At 58.8% G+C, this 15,441-nt stretch overlaps 1 protein-coding gene across 1 annotated transcript in view; it reads left to right on the plus strand.

Annotated features, from left to right (window-relative positions):
- The first annotated feature begins 7,192 nt into the window (after positions 1-7,192).
- Positions 7,193-15,441, plus strand: part of LOC103902827 (sodium-dependent serotonin transporter) — a 10,744-nt gene continuing 2,495 nt past the window's right edge. The window contains exons 1-14 of the mRNA XM_009283939.1: positions 7,193-7,412; positions 9,076-9,210; positions 9,373-9,592; positions 9,878-10,016; positions 10,492-10,626; positions 11,350-11,453; positions 11,737-11,864; positions 12,180-12,292; positions 12,601-12,732; positions 12,869-12,959; positions 13,047-13,064; positions 13,280-13,380; positions 14,514-14,681; positions 15,164-15,220. Of these exons, the coding sequence (XP_009282214.1) occupies positions 7,193-7,412; positions 9,076-9,210; positions 9,373-9,592; positions 9,878-10,016; positions 10,492-10,626; positions 11,350-11,453; positions 11,737-11,864; positions 12,180-12,292; positions 12,601-12,732; positions 12,869-12,959; positions 13,047-13,064; positions 13,280-13,380; positions 14,514-14,681; positions 15,164-15,220 (1,761 nt within the window). The remainder of the gene's footprint in view (positions 7,413-9,075; positions 9,211-9,372; positions 9,593-9,877; positions 10,017-10,491; positions 10,627-11,349; positions 11,454-11,736; positions 11,865-12,179; positions 12,293-12,600; positions 12,733-12,868; positions 12,960-13,046; positions 13,065-13,279; positions 13,381-14,513; positions 14,682-15,163; positions 15,221-15,441) is intronic.

Genomic DNA, 15,441 nt, shown 5'->3' on the forward strand with positions numbered 1-15,441 from the left:
GCCGAGGTGCCCCGAGGTGCCCGGGGACGGCGACCCGCGGGGCTGGGTGACATGGAGACGGGGCGCAGGCCGCAGCCGGGGTGAACCCTTGGTGTGTCCCTGCATATGGGTCTGCTTTGGGGCGGGCGCAGCCAGCAGTGTCCGGCACCCTACGGGGCTTTGGGAGCCCTGGGAGTTACACGGAGGTGCGAAGCGACAACGTCCTGGCAGCCGTGCGCCGTCCGGGCACCCTCCCGTGGGCTCTTCCGCACGGGGAAGGTGATAATGAGCTGAGAAGACCTAATCACAGGAGACCCGAGATGCCTTCTATCAAAATCGCAACCCCTTCAGAGAAAGCCCTGCCTAGCAGCTCCCATTAACATATCTTCTGTTTTTCTCTTCCCTCGTTTGCTGTTCCAGGACATTTCCATAGAAACAGGATCCCGGCTCCTTCGCAGTCCAGTTTCCAATAACTACAAACCGCATTAGCGTGAGGGCAGCGGCGCCCAGCCACGCTGCACGCCGGCACATGGCCGCCAGCCACCGACGCAGGCCCGGCTGGCCCTCGCTGCCGTCACTTGGGAAGGGACTCAATCCCGGCACAGACAGCAGGGAAGGTCCCAGCCTGTTACAAATTCCCACCTCTTCCAGCCCCCCGGTGACCCGCCAGCCCCCGCAGCCCTGGGCGCTGCTTCTCCGCCGCACCCGGAGCTGGGCTGTGTCCTCTGCGTCGGAGCAGCTGCCTTTCGCTCTGTGCCGGTGCTGGGTCACCCTGAAGACGGCAGGAACCATCCGTGCCGATGGCTCCCCTCCGCCGCCCGGGCTGGGCACTCGTCTGCCGGGAGAACAGGAGGGAGCTCTGGACTCGGGATTAATCAGGCTTTGGTCCCTTCTTACTTCACCGCTGGCACAGGGGCCAGGAGAATACCTGTGCCATATCCGTTGTAGAGAAAACCTATTTCTGTGTACGTTATTTGCTTTTCGCTGTTTATTTGCTCGCTAAATACCCTGTTAACGGAGGTGGTCGCAGCGGAAATGTTACTGAACTGCAGCAACAGGGCCGGCTTGCTTGGGGGTATGTGATTGCTGATCCAGACGGATCCCAGAAAGATTCTGGGGTCCGTGGGAATCCAGCCTGGGCAGGCAGCTCCAGGTGCCGCTGCTGGGGGTCGCAACTCCCGTCTGCAGTCGCTGAATGTTGACTCGACCCTCCAGATGCCGATCTCAGCCCGGGGAGTCACCCCTGGCCTCAGGTTGGGCCCCCTGCGACTGGCACAGGACCTGGCGTGCCGCGTCGGGGGTCTCGTGCCCGGTTTGTCCGAACAGCTGCGGCTCTGTGCCCCACAACTGCCGGCTGCGGACCCCCGAGGCAGCAAGCCCGGCTTGCCCGGTCTCACCAGGTGGCACCATTGCATCTCTTCTGCCCTGCAGCCTGCGCCGGGGGTCTGTCCGTGGAGCGCCCTGTGGATGGGGTCCCCTTCCTCCAAAAGGGGTGCAGGAGGAGACGGACTGAAGGTGCTAAGAGGCAGGAGCCCAGGGCTTTCCAGGTCTGACCTGAGACCTGCACAGCCAGGCGGGGGCCGGGCTGCAGCACGCCCCTGCCCGAGGGGCTCAGGCCGTGCTCAGTCAGCCCACGCGGCTCCTACCGAGCTCTGCTGCTCTGCAACCCTGTCTGTCATTTATTGATGACCGCAGGTCCCACAGTCTTGAACTGGCAATTAAGACAGGCTAATAAGCAATCATAATGAAGGCATCGTGGCCTCATAAAACACGATGTAGGAGCGCCATCAGATATCAACAGTGAATCAAATTACCAAGGGCAGAGACGGCCTACTCGCCCCCCTGACCACGAGTTGTCGCGGGGACAGAGTGGAGCCGTGGCTCTGCATACATGCAGATGCTGAAATGGAAAAGGTGCCAGGTTCCCGAGGAGCCAGGGCACAGCACGAACGTGTCACGCACAGCACCTTGCACAGCTCTGGTCTCTGTAAAGCTTCTCCAGCGCTGTCTGACTTAAACCAACAGCATCCGCCAGCCAGGAGAGCCTGGGCTGCCTGACAAAGCTTCGAACTCGGCCTCAGGCAGGCGGGCGAGTTTCTCCCGCCTGTTTCTCACTTTTGCTATTGTGAAAATTATGTTGGAGGCATCGACCTTGACTTGGACAGCAGGAATTGTTCAGTTTAGCACCTGAATCAGGAAAACGGGTCTGTCCAAGCTGAGTCAAAACAACTCTTTTAGGACCTGTCCCAACAAACAAACCCCCCTTATTTTAAGGGTCAAGGTGAGGCCAAGCAGCTTTTACAGAACCCAGAACACCTTGGCAGCTCTGCCATAGCATTTGTGCTCTAAGTGCTGCCTGGTTCCCCCCGCGCCTGTGCCAGCAGGATGCGGCCAAGGGGTGATGCCGAGGGGACCCACACTCCTCCTGGGCTCTGCCGAGCTCGGGGGAGCGATGACCACCTGGTGAGTTTGACTCAAATGCACAGCGCTGGCAGAGGGAAGCCCAGAGGAGGAAGAAGATCCTTTCGATTCCTGTTAATGAACCGTGCTGGTTTTGTACAATCTTCCGTCCTGTCAATCTCCCTGCGATACTCCAGGCTAACACAGGGTGGGCAGCGTCCACATGCTGAATGAACCCAGAGACGTTCAGGTGGTTGGTGGTGCCGGCACTTCTGTGGGACCGTGTACCAAGTAAGGCAACACTTAGGCCGTTTGAGAGGGACAAAAAGCGATTTTCGGGGCTTCTTTCTCCCCAGGAACAACGGTGAGTGGGGGTGGGAGCTATTACTAATTTATTACGTTCCTTTGGGGAGAAATTCACTGAAACAAGCCCAGGGACAAGCTCTCCATAAGCCTTGCTGGTTCCTTTTCCTTGGAAAATTCTGCTTCTCCCTGGATTAAAGATGGGTGGGAGACGATTGGCCCCTGTTTTCTGAAGTCTGGAGAGCTTAAATGAGAGCACGTTGATCTATACTTAATGTGATTAAGTTACATCTCTGAGTATCATGGTAATTAAATTAAACTTCCCACTGCTGCCTCTGCGGCTTAAGCAGGATAGTTGTTTTAAGACCACAATTTACTTTTCTGCATTTCATTGCATGGATGAGCAGGTAGGATAAAAGCAATCTGCTAATCAAGTAATCGTACTGTTTAGAAACAACTTCTAACGACGGAAATTCAAATTTAAATCTGATTTGAGCTAGATTTAAACTCTACATTTTAAATCTAAAGTGATTTGTGCTTTGAGTAAAGAAAACAACAGGAAAAAGCAAAACTAAACTGATGAAGGGAGCCCACAGACTACGTCTGACCGTGATGTTGCAGGAATTCAGACAACGTGATGGCTGATGCGCAGGGGACCAGCCAGCTTTCGGAGCGTGAGCTGCAGTAAATAAAAGGCAGAGACCCCCGTCGTAGCCGCCTGCCGGCTGCCCCTTCCTCATCACGGGCCAAAGCGAACGCTCGGATCCAGCACCCCTGACTTCAGCTGTGTATTATTTCAAATGCTATGTAGTCTCCATAGCCTCCTCTCTGAAATGCTTCTAATTGAGTGTCAGATGATGGATAAAAATATTTGGCTACAATTGGCAAAATAACAACATTTTACCCAGAAAACCCCCTGTCTGGTGTGTCGCTGATGAGCACCCTGAGCCCCAGGCAGTACAGCTGATGGGCCAGGCTGGAGCAACACACACAGCCCCTTACACAGGGGCTGGACAACTGTGACCAGAATAAGCAAAATTCTGGGGAAAACTCATCTCTCCGGCAGGTCGCAGAGCCAGGATCCAGCTGGGAGCTCGGCATTCGCAGGGCCCCAAAACACTGGGGCTGACTCTGGGGAGCACAGCTCCTCGCAGTGAAAACCAGCTCCCGAAGACACCCCTCCCTCTGCCCTCCTCCCGTCTCCAGCAGCCCTGAGAACCTGCAATGGTTTTTCCAGCTGGCAGCTTCTAAAAAAAAATTAAGATTTCAAAGCTCTCTCCTCATTGACTTGACAGCGGCAGCCTTGACCTGATGCTGGAGAAGAGGCAACCGCATTAGCAGGTCGGTGCCGAGAGGCAGCAGGCAGCGGCACGGGTGGGCGATCGGGCGCCCGAGGAGAAGGTGGGAGCTGGGGGAGCGGGACAGGAGCACTGGGTGCATTCGCAGCTCATTCACCAGCGAGGACCCGGGGGGATCTGTCAGGGATGGAGGCTGCTGGAACGGCAGCATTGGCATCGAACCGACGGCGCGGCACATCGGCTCGGCTGGAGCGGAGCAGCACCGGCGTGCTGGGAAACTGATACCGGCCGGTGCCTTGGCATAGGGAGCTTATAAACAGCAACATGCGGCCTGCACATCCCTGTGTTGCAAAACCACCGTGCAGCTCTGGCTTGGACCTGTTGTGGGAATAGCTACAGCCGTGCCTGGCTAGTGCTGTTCCTGCATGCTCAGCTCTGCCCAAGGTGCAAGTACAAAGCCCACCTCGGGCCTCTCATTATGTATAATTTAAAAGATCAATGCGGAGAAAGCAAGAGGCTCTTCAGGAGAGCAAGTAGCTTAGTTTTAAAAAGATGCCAGTGTTTGAACAGCTGCTGCTTCACACTCGGGAAGGGGCCTCAGGCCAGCGCCCTGCGCTGAGGGATGCTGCGGGGGGACTTGCTCCCCACAGACCACCGCAGACCACCTCTCACACCCCGCTGCCAGCGCGGCCAGCTCCTCCCGTTGGGGCTGGGGGTGACTCTGAGCCCATCTGCTGAGGCTTCCTGAGCAGTGAGCAGGACCCGGGTGCAGGAGGGTCTCCACACGTGGCACACCGAGCCATTGCATGTAAACTACCCGGAGAAAAGAAGGGTCAGCTACAGCGAGAGAGCTATTATTTTTCTACAGTTGCTATGGCACCAGCTATCTCTGTTCTGTCATTTATGCCCTTAGAATGGTCCTCAGTCAGGGGGGATTAAACCTTGCTTCCCCCAGCACGCTCCTCAGACAGATCACGCCAGCAGCGGGGATTTCTCACCTTCATCCCCAAGCAAGGGAAGACTCAGAGCCCTCGGTGGCTGCAGCCCCTCTGCCAGCCCCCCGCAGCACCAGCAGTTGAGTACAGCCTTGCCGTTAATTTCCAACGGCTGCGCCCACACCCGTATTGTAAGGACTGCAACTGAAATTCACGGCTTTGCAAAGTCCCAGGAGTGACACAAATCCCTTATAAACCCACAGGAGATTAATTGTCCCTCACCTGTGTGCTGGGCCTCAGCTCGGGGGAGAGCTGCACCGGCAAAGCCATGGGGCCACGTGCACGCGGGCTCACGGAGCGGGGGCTCTGCCTGGCCGTGGCAGGACCCCCCCAACCTCCACTCGCTCCCCACCCAGCGCAGGGACCAGCGCGTCAGATCAGCCTGACACCCTCCAACTAAACCCCTTTGCTCGGAGAAAAACACGTGCAGAGAGCTGTTGCCAGTCACTCCTTGAAAACCCACCAGCAGAAAACTGTTGCATTTTCAAATGAGAGGTGTTAAAAGGAACAATAATTTCACGTTCCATGAGCAGAGAGGGAGAAGCCGTGCCGAGCACAGCCCGCCCTGCGCGGGGACCGACAGCGGGTGGGTGGCGGGAGCGGATCCACCACCCATCACTGCCCGCTGGGAGGGGGCAGCTCGGGGCTGGGGACCGGTTCGGCCGTCCACTGCTGTGGTCCCCACAGCGGGTGAGGGAACACCTGGGGACACACGGCGAGGTGCTGGGGGCAGCCAAATCCAGGAGGGCAAGGAGGGGTAGCTGGTTAAGAGAAAAACATCCCGTTCCCAGGACTCTTGTGCTCACGCTGTGCAGGCGAGGAGCCGGTGGGGTGGCGTCCCCTGGCAGAGCCGCGTCCCTGCCCTGAGGTGACTATGCCACCGCGGCCTGGGCTGAACCCACCAAGGCACAGCCCGTCCTGCGCACCTCGCTGCAGCCACCCAGAGCACCAGGACGTCCGCCCAGGGAGCAGCATCAGCCCCCTGAGCTGCTCCGGTCTGACAGCCCCGGCAGCCAGCACCAGACACACCAGAAAAGAAAAGTGTGGTTTTGACTGGACGTTTCTAACGGGTCTCCATGTGTGTGCCTGAAGGATTAACAGTGTCCAGAGGTTTCCCGTGCTGGGCAGATGCCGGGCACCTGCATCAGGTCGTCACAGCAACCCGCTAACCATGGCCCTAAGAGCTGCAGTTCCCAGTTTGATCTCTTCTGTAGTTTCTTTTAATTACAGATGAGGGTGCCTGGAAAAGCCGGTGCTGGAGCACCCCGGGGCCCTGGGAGCACCTGGTGGCCTTGGGCAAGGGCTCGCTTGGCACCGGCCCTTGTGTCGCGGCTGGCGGCGAGACACAGGGACCTGCCCGGGCTGTAAGCCTCCACAGGCACTTTTCATTTGCCATAAAATTTGCTGTTAAACTGTCAAACTGAAGAGAGCAATGGCTTTTGGTACACTGCTATCCCCTCCCTGATTGCATCTGAGCTGCAAAAGTTATTTCACTTTCCAGAGGCTTATTTGCAACAACTCACACCCCTGGGCTACAGAAAGACCCAGCAAGTCCATGAGGACAGACGGGGCGATGCGGGATGGCTCAAACCGGGCGGCTCTGTGCGAGTGATGCTGGTTCCCGGCCGCACACAGAGATGCCCCCAGCCCACGAGGGTCCGGTGGGCCCATGGCAAGCACCAGTCAAGTTTGTGCCCTGTGCTTGCCTCCCGGCCAGGGGGCATTTCCAGGCCCCGCTCGCTCCGCAGAGTTTCCCCTGCAAGAATGAGTGGTCGTCTCCTTTGATGGGTCTGGTGTCATCATTCGTAGAGTGGTAATTGCAAAATACACCAAGGAGAAAGAAATAACTATTTGTCAGGAGGAAGGAGCACCACCTCGGGGTGCAAATACAATTCTGTTTCACCAGCCCCAACCCAACCCCAAAATGCACCCTCCCAGGCGCAGACCCAGGAAGCAGAGGGGACAGAGACCCGTGCGGTGAAGCTGGTCCCCGCGCCTCAGCCCTGTGCTCAGAAAACTGCTCTCCCGCCTCCTGCCTTTGATCAGAGGACGGGTTTCTCTGCCGGCTGCTCTCGGTGCTGTGGGTTTCCAGCGGGAGGTGGGGAAGCGCAGTCAGCCTGACCCTCCCCTCCTCGGATCTGTCATCAGCAACAGAAAAATCCTTCCCGTCCCCAAGTTACTCAGCCTGAATCCTGCAGGATTTGCCAGGGTGGCAGGATGGCAGAGCAGCCCTGCCCAGCGCCTGCCGCCAGCCCTCCCCAGCAGGGCACGGCCCCCCGCCCGGGTCCCACAGCCGGCCTCGCACCCCCGGGGTCCCAAAGCCACCCCAGGGACAAATGGAGCAAAAAAATGGATTTCCTCCTCTCGGTCATCGGATTCGCTGTCGATCTGGGCAACATCTGGCGATTCCCTTACATCTGCTACCAAAACGGAGGGGGTAAGGACACCGCTAGGATTATTTAAGTCTTCTTTTGGAGAAAAGAAATCTGGTTTTCATCTTTCTGATGCTGAAAAACTCGCTGCTGCTTTTCTTTCTTTGTCTCTAGCTGCTCCTCTCCGGAGAGGGCAGTTTGGAGATTGACCCAACTTCTCCTGACATCTGTCTCTTTTCTGTTTTGTGTCTTTCTTCATTCAAAATCCCCTTCCATTCACTCCTTCCCTGTTGTCATTCACTCCTTCCCCAGCATGGTTGGAGGTGCGTTAGCAGCTCTAGGATCACAAAGAGAAAACTAGCGTGGTCCAAACTGCATAAAAGGATTAAGAATCTGCAAATTTAGGGTGGAAGGTTTGCACCCTTTATGATCTTGTGACTTTGTGAAAGCAACCCTTTCTGATGGCTTGTGTTTTAAAATAATCCTCGCAAGCATCCCAGCTGCCTGCCGCAGATCCCGGACGTGCAGCCGGCAGTGCTGGACCCCACGGAGGAGCCCCGGCTCTCCGGGACGCGCGGCCCCGCGCTGCACAGGGCTGCAGGTGTTCGCTCCTGTGAGGGATCAACAGCAAGTTAAGATACAAAAGGTCCGTGAAGGAAAAAACCTTGAGTAAATGACAACTAAATAAATTGCTTTAAATAGAGCAGAGTAGAAAAACCCCTTGCATGGAAATTAAAAATGAGGAATGAAAATTTTGTGCTGTTTGCAAAAGCACAGTGGATTTAATTGCCAAAGTCAGCATTCGGGTAACGTCCTCTACTGCTTGGGAAAATTAGAAGGAGATAATTAGTACCATACTCAAGGCTAAAATGTGGATCCCAGGTGCCCACATCCAAGCACAGTTATTTGTGATTTACTCCTGTGGGACCGGGAGCAAACTTTAGCCACTCTTCATTGATGTGGGTCAGGCAGATGCTTTCCTTACCCGCCCCACGCACACAGGAAGGTGAGAAGTTCAAACAGCAGCTCTTGGAAAGGACAGCCATGGTCCACGCAGGGCGGGAGAGCTGATCCAGGCCAGTGCTGGGCTCACCCATCAGCTGGAGATGTTCCTAGAAGAGAAACCCTTGAGGGGTTGAGGGTGGAGCGCGTGGAGGGCTCTCGGAAAGAGGAGCCGTGGGGGTTAAATTAACTAATCCCAGCAGGGCTATTCTGACGAGCGTGGTGAGCAGCTCCAGTTCCAAAACCTCCATGGGGTACAAGTGTAGCCCTGGTACAGATGACATTGTTATGAATAATGCAGATTACAGCGCTAATTACTTGTGTCTCGGGGTGACCATGCATATTCAGTGGGATTTTCTCCAAAACTCTTCTAGACCTGAGAGGTGCGTGGTGCCCTATCCCTTGATGGTTTCTATTGCTCTTTGTACCATCCTGGCTAAACGATCTCTCCCCAGCGAAGGCTGGGACGCCAGCGGGGACCAGCACAGCAGCCCAGGAGGCTGGGGCACCGAGCAGGGTCCTCACATCCGCGAGCCCCTTCTGAACAGATAATTTGCAAAGCATCTTACAAACACACGTCCAAACCCCTCGTGCACGCTGCTCCGTGACACATCCCTGCAGCGCTGGGAGGGATGGCAGTGGCAGCCCTCCACCCGCAGCCTGCCTGTGCTCACCGGCCGGCGCGGGGCCGCGGTGGTCACTGCCGCTCTGCTCCTCACCCCGCAGGAGCCTTTCTCATCCCGTACACACTGATGGCTGTTTTCGGAGGGGTGCCCCTCTTCTACATGGAGCTGGCCCTGGGGCAGTTCCACAGGACGGGCGCCATCCCCATCTGGAAGCGCATCTGCCCCATCTTTAAAGGTAAGAGACCCCCAGCCCCAGGCCACCGCCGCGCACTCGGGGCCATGCAGTGTTGGTGAGCGGGGCCGCGCAGGTGGTGCAGGTGCCCGCAGCCACGTCCCGGTGGACAGCGAGAGGGCTGGACCGGCGCGGGCTGCTGAGTCTGCCCCTCTCTTTCCCCAGGCATCGGCTTTGCCATTTGCATCATTGGCCTGTACGTCTCCTTCTACTACAACACCATCATCACCTGGGCTCTCTACTACTTCTACTCGTCCTTCTCGGGCACCCTGCCCTGGGCGAGCTGCGACAACCCCTGGAACACGCCCGACTGCACCAACTACTTCGGGAAGAGCAACGTGACCTGGACCAACTTCTCCAGGTCCCCCGCCGAAGAGTTTTATACGTAAGTGCACATACGTGGATGATGTGTTTAAGCTGGGGCACATCCCCGTGGAGGCACTCGGGTCTGCCGCACGGGGAGCAGGACCAGGGTGCCTGGGAGCAGGCTTTCACTTGGGGATGCTCTTGGGGAGCTCACGGTCCCCATTCTCAGTGCGCTGGGAGAGAGGTGAGTGTGGGACTGCCTGCCCAGGGCTGAGCCTGCTCCCCGGCTGCCTGCAAGGGCGCAGCCAGCAGCACCATGCTGACCTGAGACACCCTCCCCGGCTGTGGGGATCCCTGCCCGCAGGAGGAAGGTCCTGGAGATCCAGAAGTCCGGGGGTCTCTACGACATGGGGGGAATCCACTGGCAGCTGCTCCTCTGCCTTTTCCTCATCTTCACCATCGTCTACTTCAGCCTGTGGAAAGGGGTGAAAACCTCCGGGAAGGTAAGAAAGAGGGCTCTGCTGCCAGCCCTGCCAGGGCATGGACGTGCCAGAGCCCTGGGCACGGGGGGGCTTGCAGCCCGGCATGCAGCATCCCCTCCATGGCCAGGGCCAGGCAGGAGGGACCAAGCAGAGCATGTGCCTGGCAGCTGGTGGGGTCTTCCTGGCTGCTTAAACATGGGATATTGCCTCCTCCCCACACCCCTACCCCTCGGCCACCCTGGGCAGCCGTAAGCCCGGCATGCAGCATCCCCTCCATGGCCAGGGCCAGGCAGGAGGGACCAAGCAGAGCATGTGCCTGGCAGCTGGTGGGGGGTCTTCCTGTGCTTAAACATGGGATATTGCCTCCTCCCCACACCCCTACCCCTTGGCCACCCTGGGCCGCTGTGAGCGAGCTGGCCGTGCCCGACACAGGTGGATTGGGCGCTTGGTGGAGCAGCTCTGCCGGCGCCAGGGGCTGATGGCTGCCTCTCTCCAGGTGGTGTGGGTGACAGCCACGCTGCCCTATGTCGTCCTCCTCATCCTGCTGGTCCGAGGGGCTACCCTGCCTGGCGCCTGGAGAGGGGTCATCTTCTACCTGCGCCCAGACTGGGGCAAGCTCCTGAGCACCACAGTGAGTGTGCAGTGGGATGCACCACCCCGGCTCCGGCTGCCCCCCGCCCTGGGAATGGCAGCACCCAGACCCCCTCCCCAGGACACACAGCCACTCCAGCTCGAGGGTCTGGCCAGAGCCGCAGTGCGATGGGGCCCTTGTTCCTACAGAAACAAGACGCCCTGGACAGGCTCTTGGAAATGTAAATCTGTAATTGAATCACCCATCTCATTGCCACTGGGTTTTGTTTGTGCTGTGTTCTCGCCCTGACCTGACAATAGGCTTCCTGTGGGTAATTACCAGGCAGCACTTGAGAATTCTCATTAAAGGTAATCAGGGTCGTGCTGCTGGGGCTGAACCTGCCGGGGCAGGAGTGGGCATGGGGGTCTCGGGGCTCCCTTCGACTCCGTCCCCCCTCCAGGCACAGGGGAGCGCAGATGCTGTTGCTTTATTCTGCTGCTGCAGGACCCAGGGTGGAAACGAGCTCCCTCCTTCCCATGGCAGCTCCCCTGCTCCTGGGATGCCTTTGCGGGAGCACGGGGCAGGGGAAGGAGCCCCAGGCAAGAGAGGAGGTTTGGCAGTATGTACCAACAAGGACCCCATCCCTATGCCGTGGGGTGGGTACGCTGTGGGGTGGGCACGCTACGGGGTAGGCATGCTATGGGGTAGGCACGCCGTGGGGCACCTCCCAGCCCCCAGGACCCCGTGCCTATTCTCCAGCCTGCCTGTTGCTTCTCCTGCCAGGTTTGGGTTGATGCTGCTGCGCAGATTTTCTTCTCCTTGGGCCCTGGATTCGGTGTCCTTCTTGCTCTCGCCAGTTACAACCATTTCCACAACAACTGCTACCGGTGAGCTCCCGCAGCCATGGGTCCCTGCGGGCACAGGGGCTGCACCCTGTGGGCATGGGGGCTGCACCAGGCACGGCTGCAGTGGAGCCGCATCCTGACAGCTCCTGCACCCCGCGGCCACAGGCTGAGCATCTTTCCCCATTTTACTGATGGTTTTGGTATGCGGGGCTGGAAGAGGGAACTGGCGGGGGTGCAGGCGACTGGGTCAGCTGAGACGGTGCGAGAGCTGTGCTGGAGGGACGTTTCTGCCGCAGGACACGTCTCCCTGCTTTCTGCTTTCCAGGGACGCGCTCATCACCAGCATGGTGAACTGCCTCACCAGCTTCCTCTCGGGCTTCATCATCTTCACCGTGCTCGGCTACATGGCTGAGATGAGGGACGTGGAGGTGGAGGATGTTGCGAGAGATAAAGGTTCGTCTCCCTCCAGCACAACTGCCCCATCCTGGCCCCGCGGTGCCCAGGTGCCCCAGGGCTCTGTGTGCCCATCGTGGCCGAGGGGGGCCAGGGTGATGGCTGGCCCTGGGGTCTGCCAGGGTGTGGGGGCTTGTGCCCGGGAGCCGTTCCCAGGAGCGGAGGACAGAGAGGTGTCTGGCCCTTGTCTCTCAGCCAGGGCCAGGCACGGCCGCTCTGGCTTTGGGGCATCTTCCCCAAGCGCATTCCCACCGGCACCCAGGGCTGTGCCAGAGCAGCCGGTGAACAGCAAACCAAACCGGTGTCCCCTCCCAGGGCCAAGCCTCCTTTTTATCACCTACCCTGAAGCAATCGCCAACATGGTGGGATCCACCTTCTTTGCCATCATATTCTTCCTGATGATGATAACGCTGGGGCTGGACAGCACGGTAGGCACCTCTGTGGAGTGCGACAGCACAGCCATGCAGCCTGGAGCCGTGTCCCCAGTGGGGTCTGGGGATGGCCGTGTCCCATGGCTAATAGCGGGGTGACAAGGGGAGCTATGGCCTCGGGAAGGAGAGCTGCCTGCCTGAGCCCTCCGAGCATGGCCAGAGCGGGGATGGAGGGAGGGGACGGGATGGGATGTCCCCCCTCTGCTCACAGGCAGAGGGGGCCGTGAGCAGAGCAGATTTTTCTCGGGGAGCAGGACTGTCCCCACGTCTCATTTCTCCACCCCACGCCGGTGTTTCCTTTGCAGTTTGGGGGCTTGGAGGCCGTGATCACGGCTGTGATGGACGAGTACCCCCAGGTCCTGGCCGGGCGACGGGAGCTCTTCGTCCTCGGCCTCATCACAGTCTGTTTCCTGGGCTCCCTGAGCACTCTCACCTACGTGAGTACCGGGCACCGCTCCGCTCCCGTCCCCGCCACACACCTACTCGTCTCTCCAACAACCCCTGGTGCGGGACATTGCCAAAGACCTACTCCGCACCCCTGCAGCTGCCCTCCCCTCCCTTGTGCTGTTCCAGGGGGGAGCCTACGTGGTGAAACTGCTGGAGGAATTTGGTGCCGGCTGCTCAATCCTGGCGGTGGTGTTACTGGAAACAATAGCTGTCTCCGGTTTTTACGGAAAGAAACTGCCTCTGTTATGAAAAACATCCTGCAGGCACCTACATGGGTATTTAACCGTGTTACTGGAAACAATAGCTGTCTCCTGGTTTTACGGTAAGAAACTGCCTCTGTTATGAAAAACATCCTGCAGGCACCTACATGGGTATTTAACCTTATGCAGGTGAGTAAATGCCAGGGGGTTTGGGGGCAGAAGCACGTGCGTGACTCCTGGCGAGGCTGGGATGGGGCACGGAGGGCATCGTGTCCGTGTCCCTGTACCCACGTCTTCTGCGGGTCTCCGGGGCTGTGATGGCTCTCTCCTCCGGCAGGGATACAGAGGTTCTCCCACGATGTGAAAGCCATGCTGGGCTTCACCCCAGGCATGTTCTGGAAGGTGTGCTGGGTCGCCATCAGCCCTGCCTTGTTAGCAGTGAGTATCTATGGCCCGAATTAAAGACCAGGTTGTCAACCCCGCTCTGAATGCCCTGCAGGGGAGCTGCTCTTCCCCTCCATGGCTGCTGCTGCTGCTGCCCAGCTCCCCGGGTGCCTGCACCGCTGGCTCCCCTCTCGCTTGCACGGGGTGAACAAGCTGTTGGGAGGGTGCACTGGGGTCCTGGCTGGGGCTGTAGGACATCATGCCAGCCCTCCCTGCCGGCTCCCCACGCTGCTGCTCCAGCCACGGGCAACGACAAGCTGTCCGCAACCCCTGGGACAGCGGGTTTCAATGAGAAAGGGAGCTGGAAGTGCATTTTCCAGCCTCTTCTGGAGCTGTGCTCCAGTACAAAGCTGGCAGCTGGCAGCTGGGTGCTCACACGGGCGTGAGTGCAGCCCCATTTCACCCTCCTGGTCCGCAGCATCCCACGCTCACACTGGCACGGCCAGCCGTGGCTGCATCTCTGATGGCACTGCGGCGCTGTGCACTGGGCCGGATCCGTCCCCTTTGAAATGCCAGCTCCCCCGGCACTTCAAAGGCTGCCATCTGCGAGAGACAGAGGGGTCTAATCTCACTGGATCTGCAGGAGAAGAGGCCTTGTGAGGATTAATTACGGCTCCAAGCGCTTTGCCCAGGTTATTAAGGGAGAAGTATTATAATCAAAGCAGACAGCAAATGATTTCATTTCAGCACGGGGACGTGCAGCCTTTGCAGGCCACCGTCTCTGTGGGGTTTGTTAGATGAAGACCTCCCAGCCCATACCTAGCAAGGGGTGGCAGTCTGGGAAATGTCACTGCAACGTCCATGTTGGCCTTTCACGGTTAGGAAAGCAGGGGTGGCAGTGGGATGCGGATATAGGGATAACTTATGGGATGAGCCGGCGCCAGTGCCGGGGCTGGGGAGATGTCGCAGCTGATCTGCTCTCTGTGGGGAGCCAACGGGGCTGGTCTGCCAGAGATGCCCGGCCATCACAAAAGAGCTTTTCTGGCCCCGTGTCGTGTGCACGTGGGTTTTGCGGGCTGTACAGCCCTGCTGCAGCCCTGTGCCTGCTTGTGACTGGCAGTGGAGCGTGTCCTGCCGCGGTCCGGCCCCATGAGCGTCCTTCCCTAACGTGCTCCGCTTCGTTACAGTTCATAGTCGTCAGCTCCCTCCTGGACCAGCCGCCTCTGACACTCTTTGACTATCAGTACCCGGAGTGGAGCATCTCAGTGGGGTACCTCATAGGAGCATCGTCCTTCATCTGCATCCCCTTCTACATGGTGTACAAGCTCGTCTGGACGCCAGGGTCTCTCAAGCAGGTCAGGAGTGGGGCAGGCAATCCTGCGGCCCCTGCACAGGCTGGGGGTGGGCAGGGACCCCCGCTTGGGTCAGCGCAAGACCAGGGCTCCTCAGCATCTTTGTTCATGTGGCAATTAAATCACACCTGGACAGCTGCTTGGAACAGGGCTCAGAAGAGCATGGCTCGATGGCCTGATCTTTTTAAGTCATATTTCTGAAGCTGTGATTTTGGCTGGGCCAGGAGACAGCGGGACTACATCAGCATGGCCCTGGAGGCAGGAGACCCATCCCCAACTGTCACCCCTCCTCTCGGCCCACTTTTGGGACACCTCCTGCCCGCTGTGGTCTGCTGCAGGCTGACACAGCCCCAGCCCTGCAGCGAGCGAGATTCTGGTGGGGACGGCTTTGGCACGCCAGGGCAGGCAGCCCTGCCTGTGGCACCAGGCCCTGGTGTGGGAAGGAAGCCCATTGCCTTTTTTCTCTGCCTGCTTACACCCTCCAGCGCCTCGCCATCTGCATTCGGCCGGAGAAAACAACGCGAGACCCCCAAGCAGAGGCGGTGTGCATGTCACCTGTCCTGTAGCCTGGCGGCACGTCCAGGGGATGCAGAGACTGCTTCGGCTTCCTGCTCCTGCCCCAACAAAGCAATGGGGCAGGCAGAAGAGAAGCTGCCATCACCTTCTTCACAGCAACCTGCCCCTCGTGTCTCCCCCGGCAGCTGCACGTGCTGGCGGCAGCTCCCCGGCTGCCCCCTCCCCGCCCACCCCGGCAACCCGGGAG

Source organism: Aptenodytes forsteri, unplaced genomic scaffold, assembly GCF_000699145.1.
Source record: "Aptenodytes forsteri isolate BGI_AS27 unplaced genomic scaffold, ASM69914v1 Scaffold118, whole genome shotgun sequence".
In the NCBI taxonomy this organism is placed as follows: Eukaryota; Metazoa; Chordata; class Aves; order Sphenisciformes; family Spheniscidae; genus Aptenodytes; species Aptenodytes forsteri.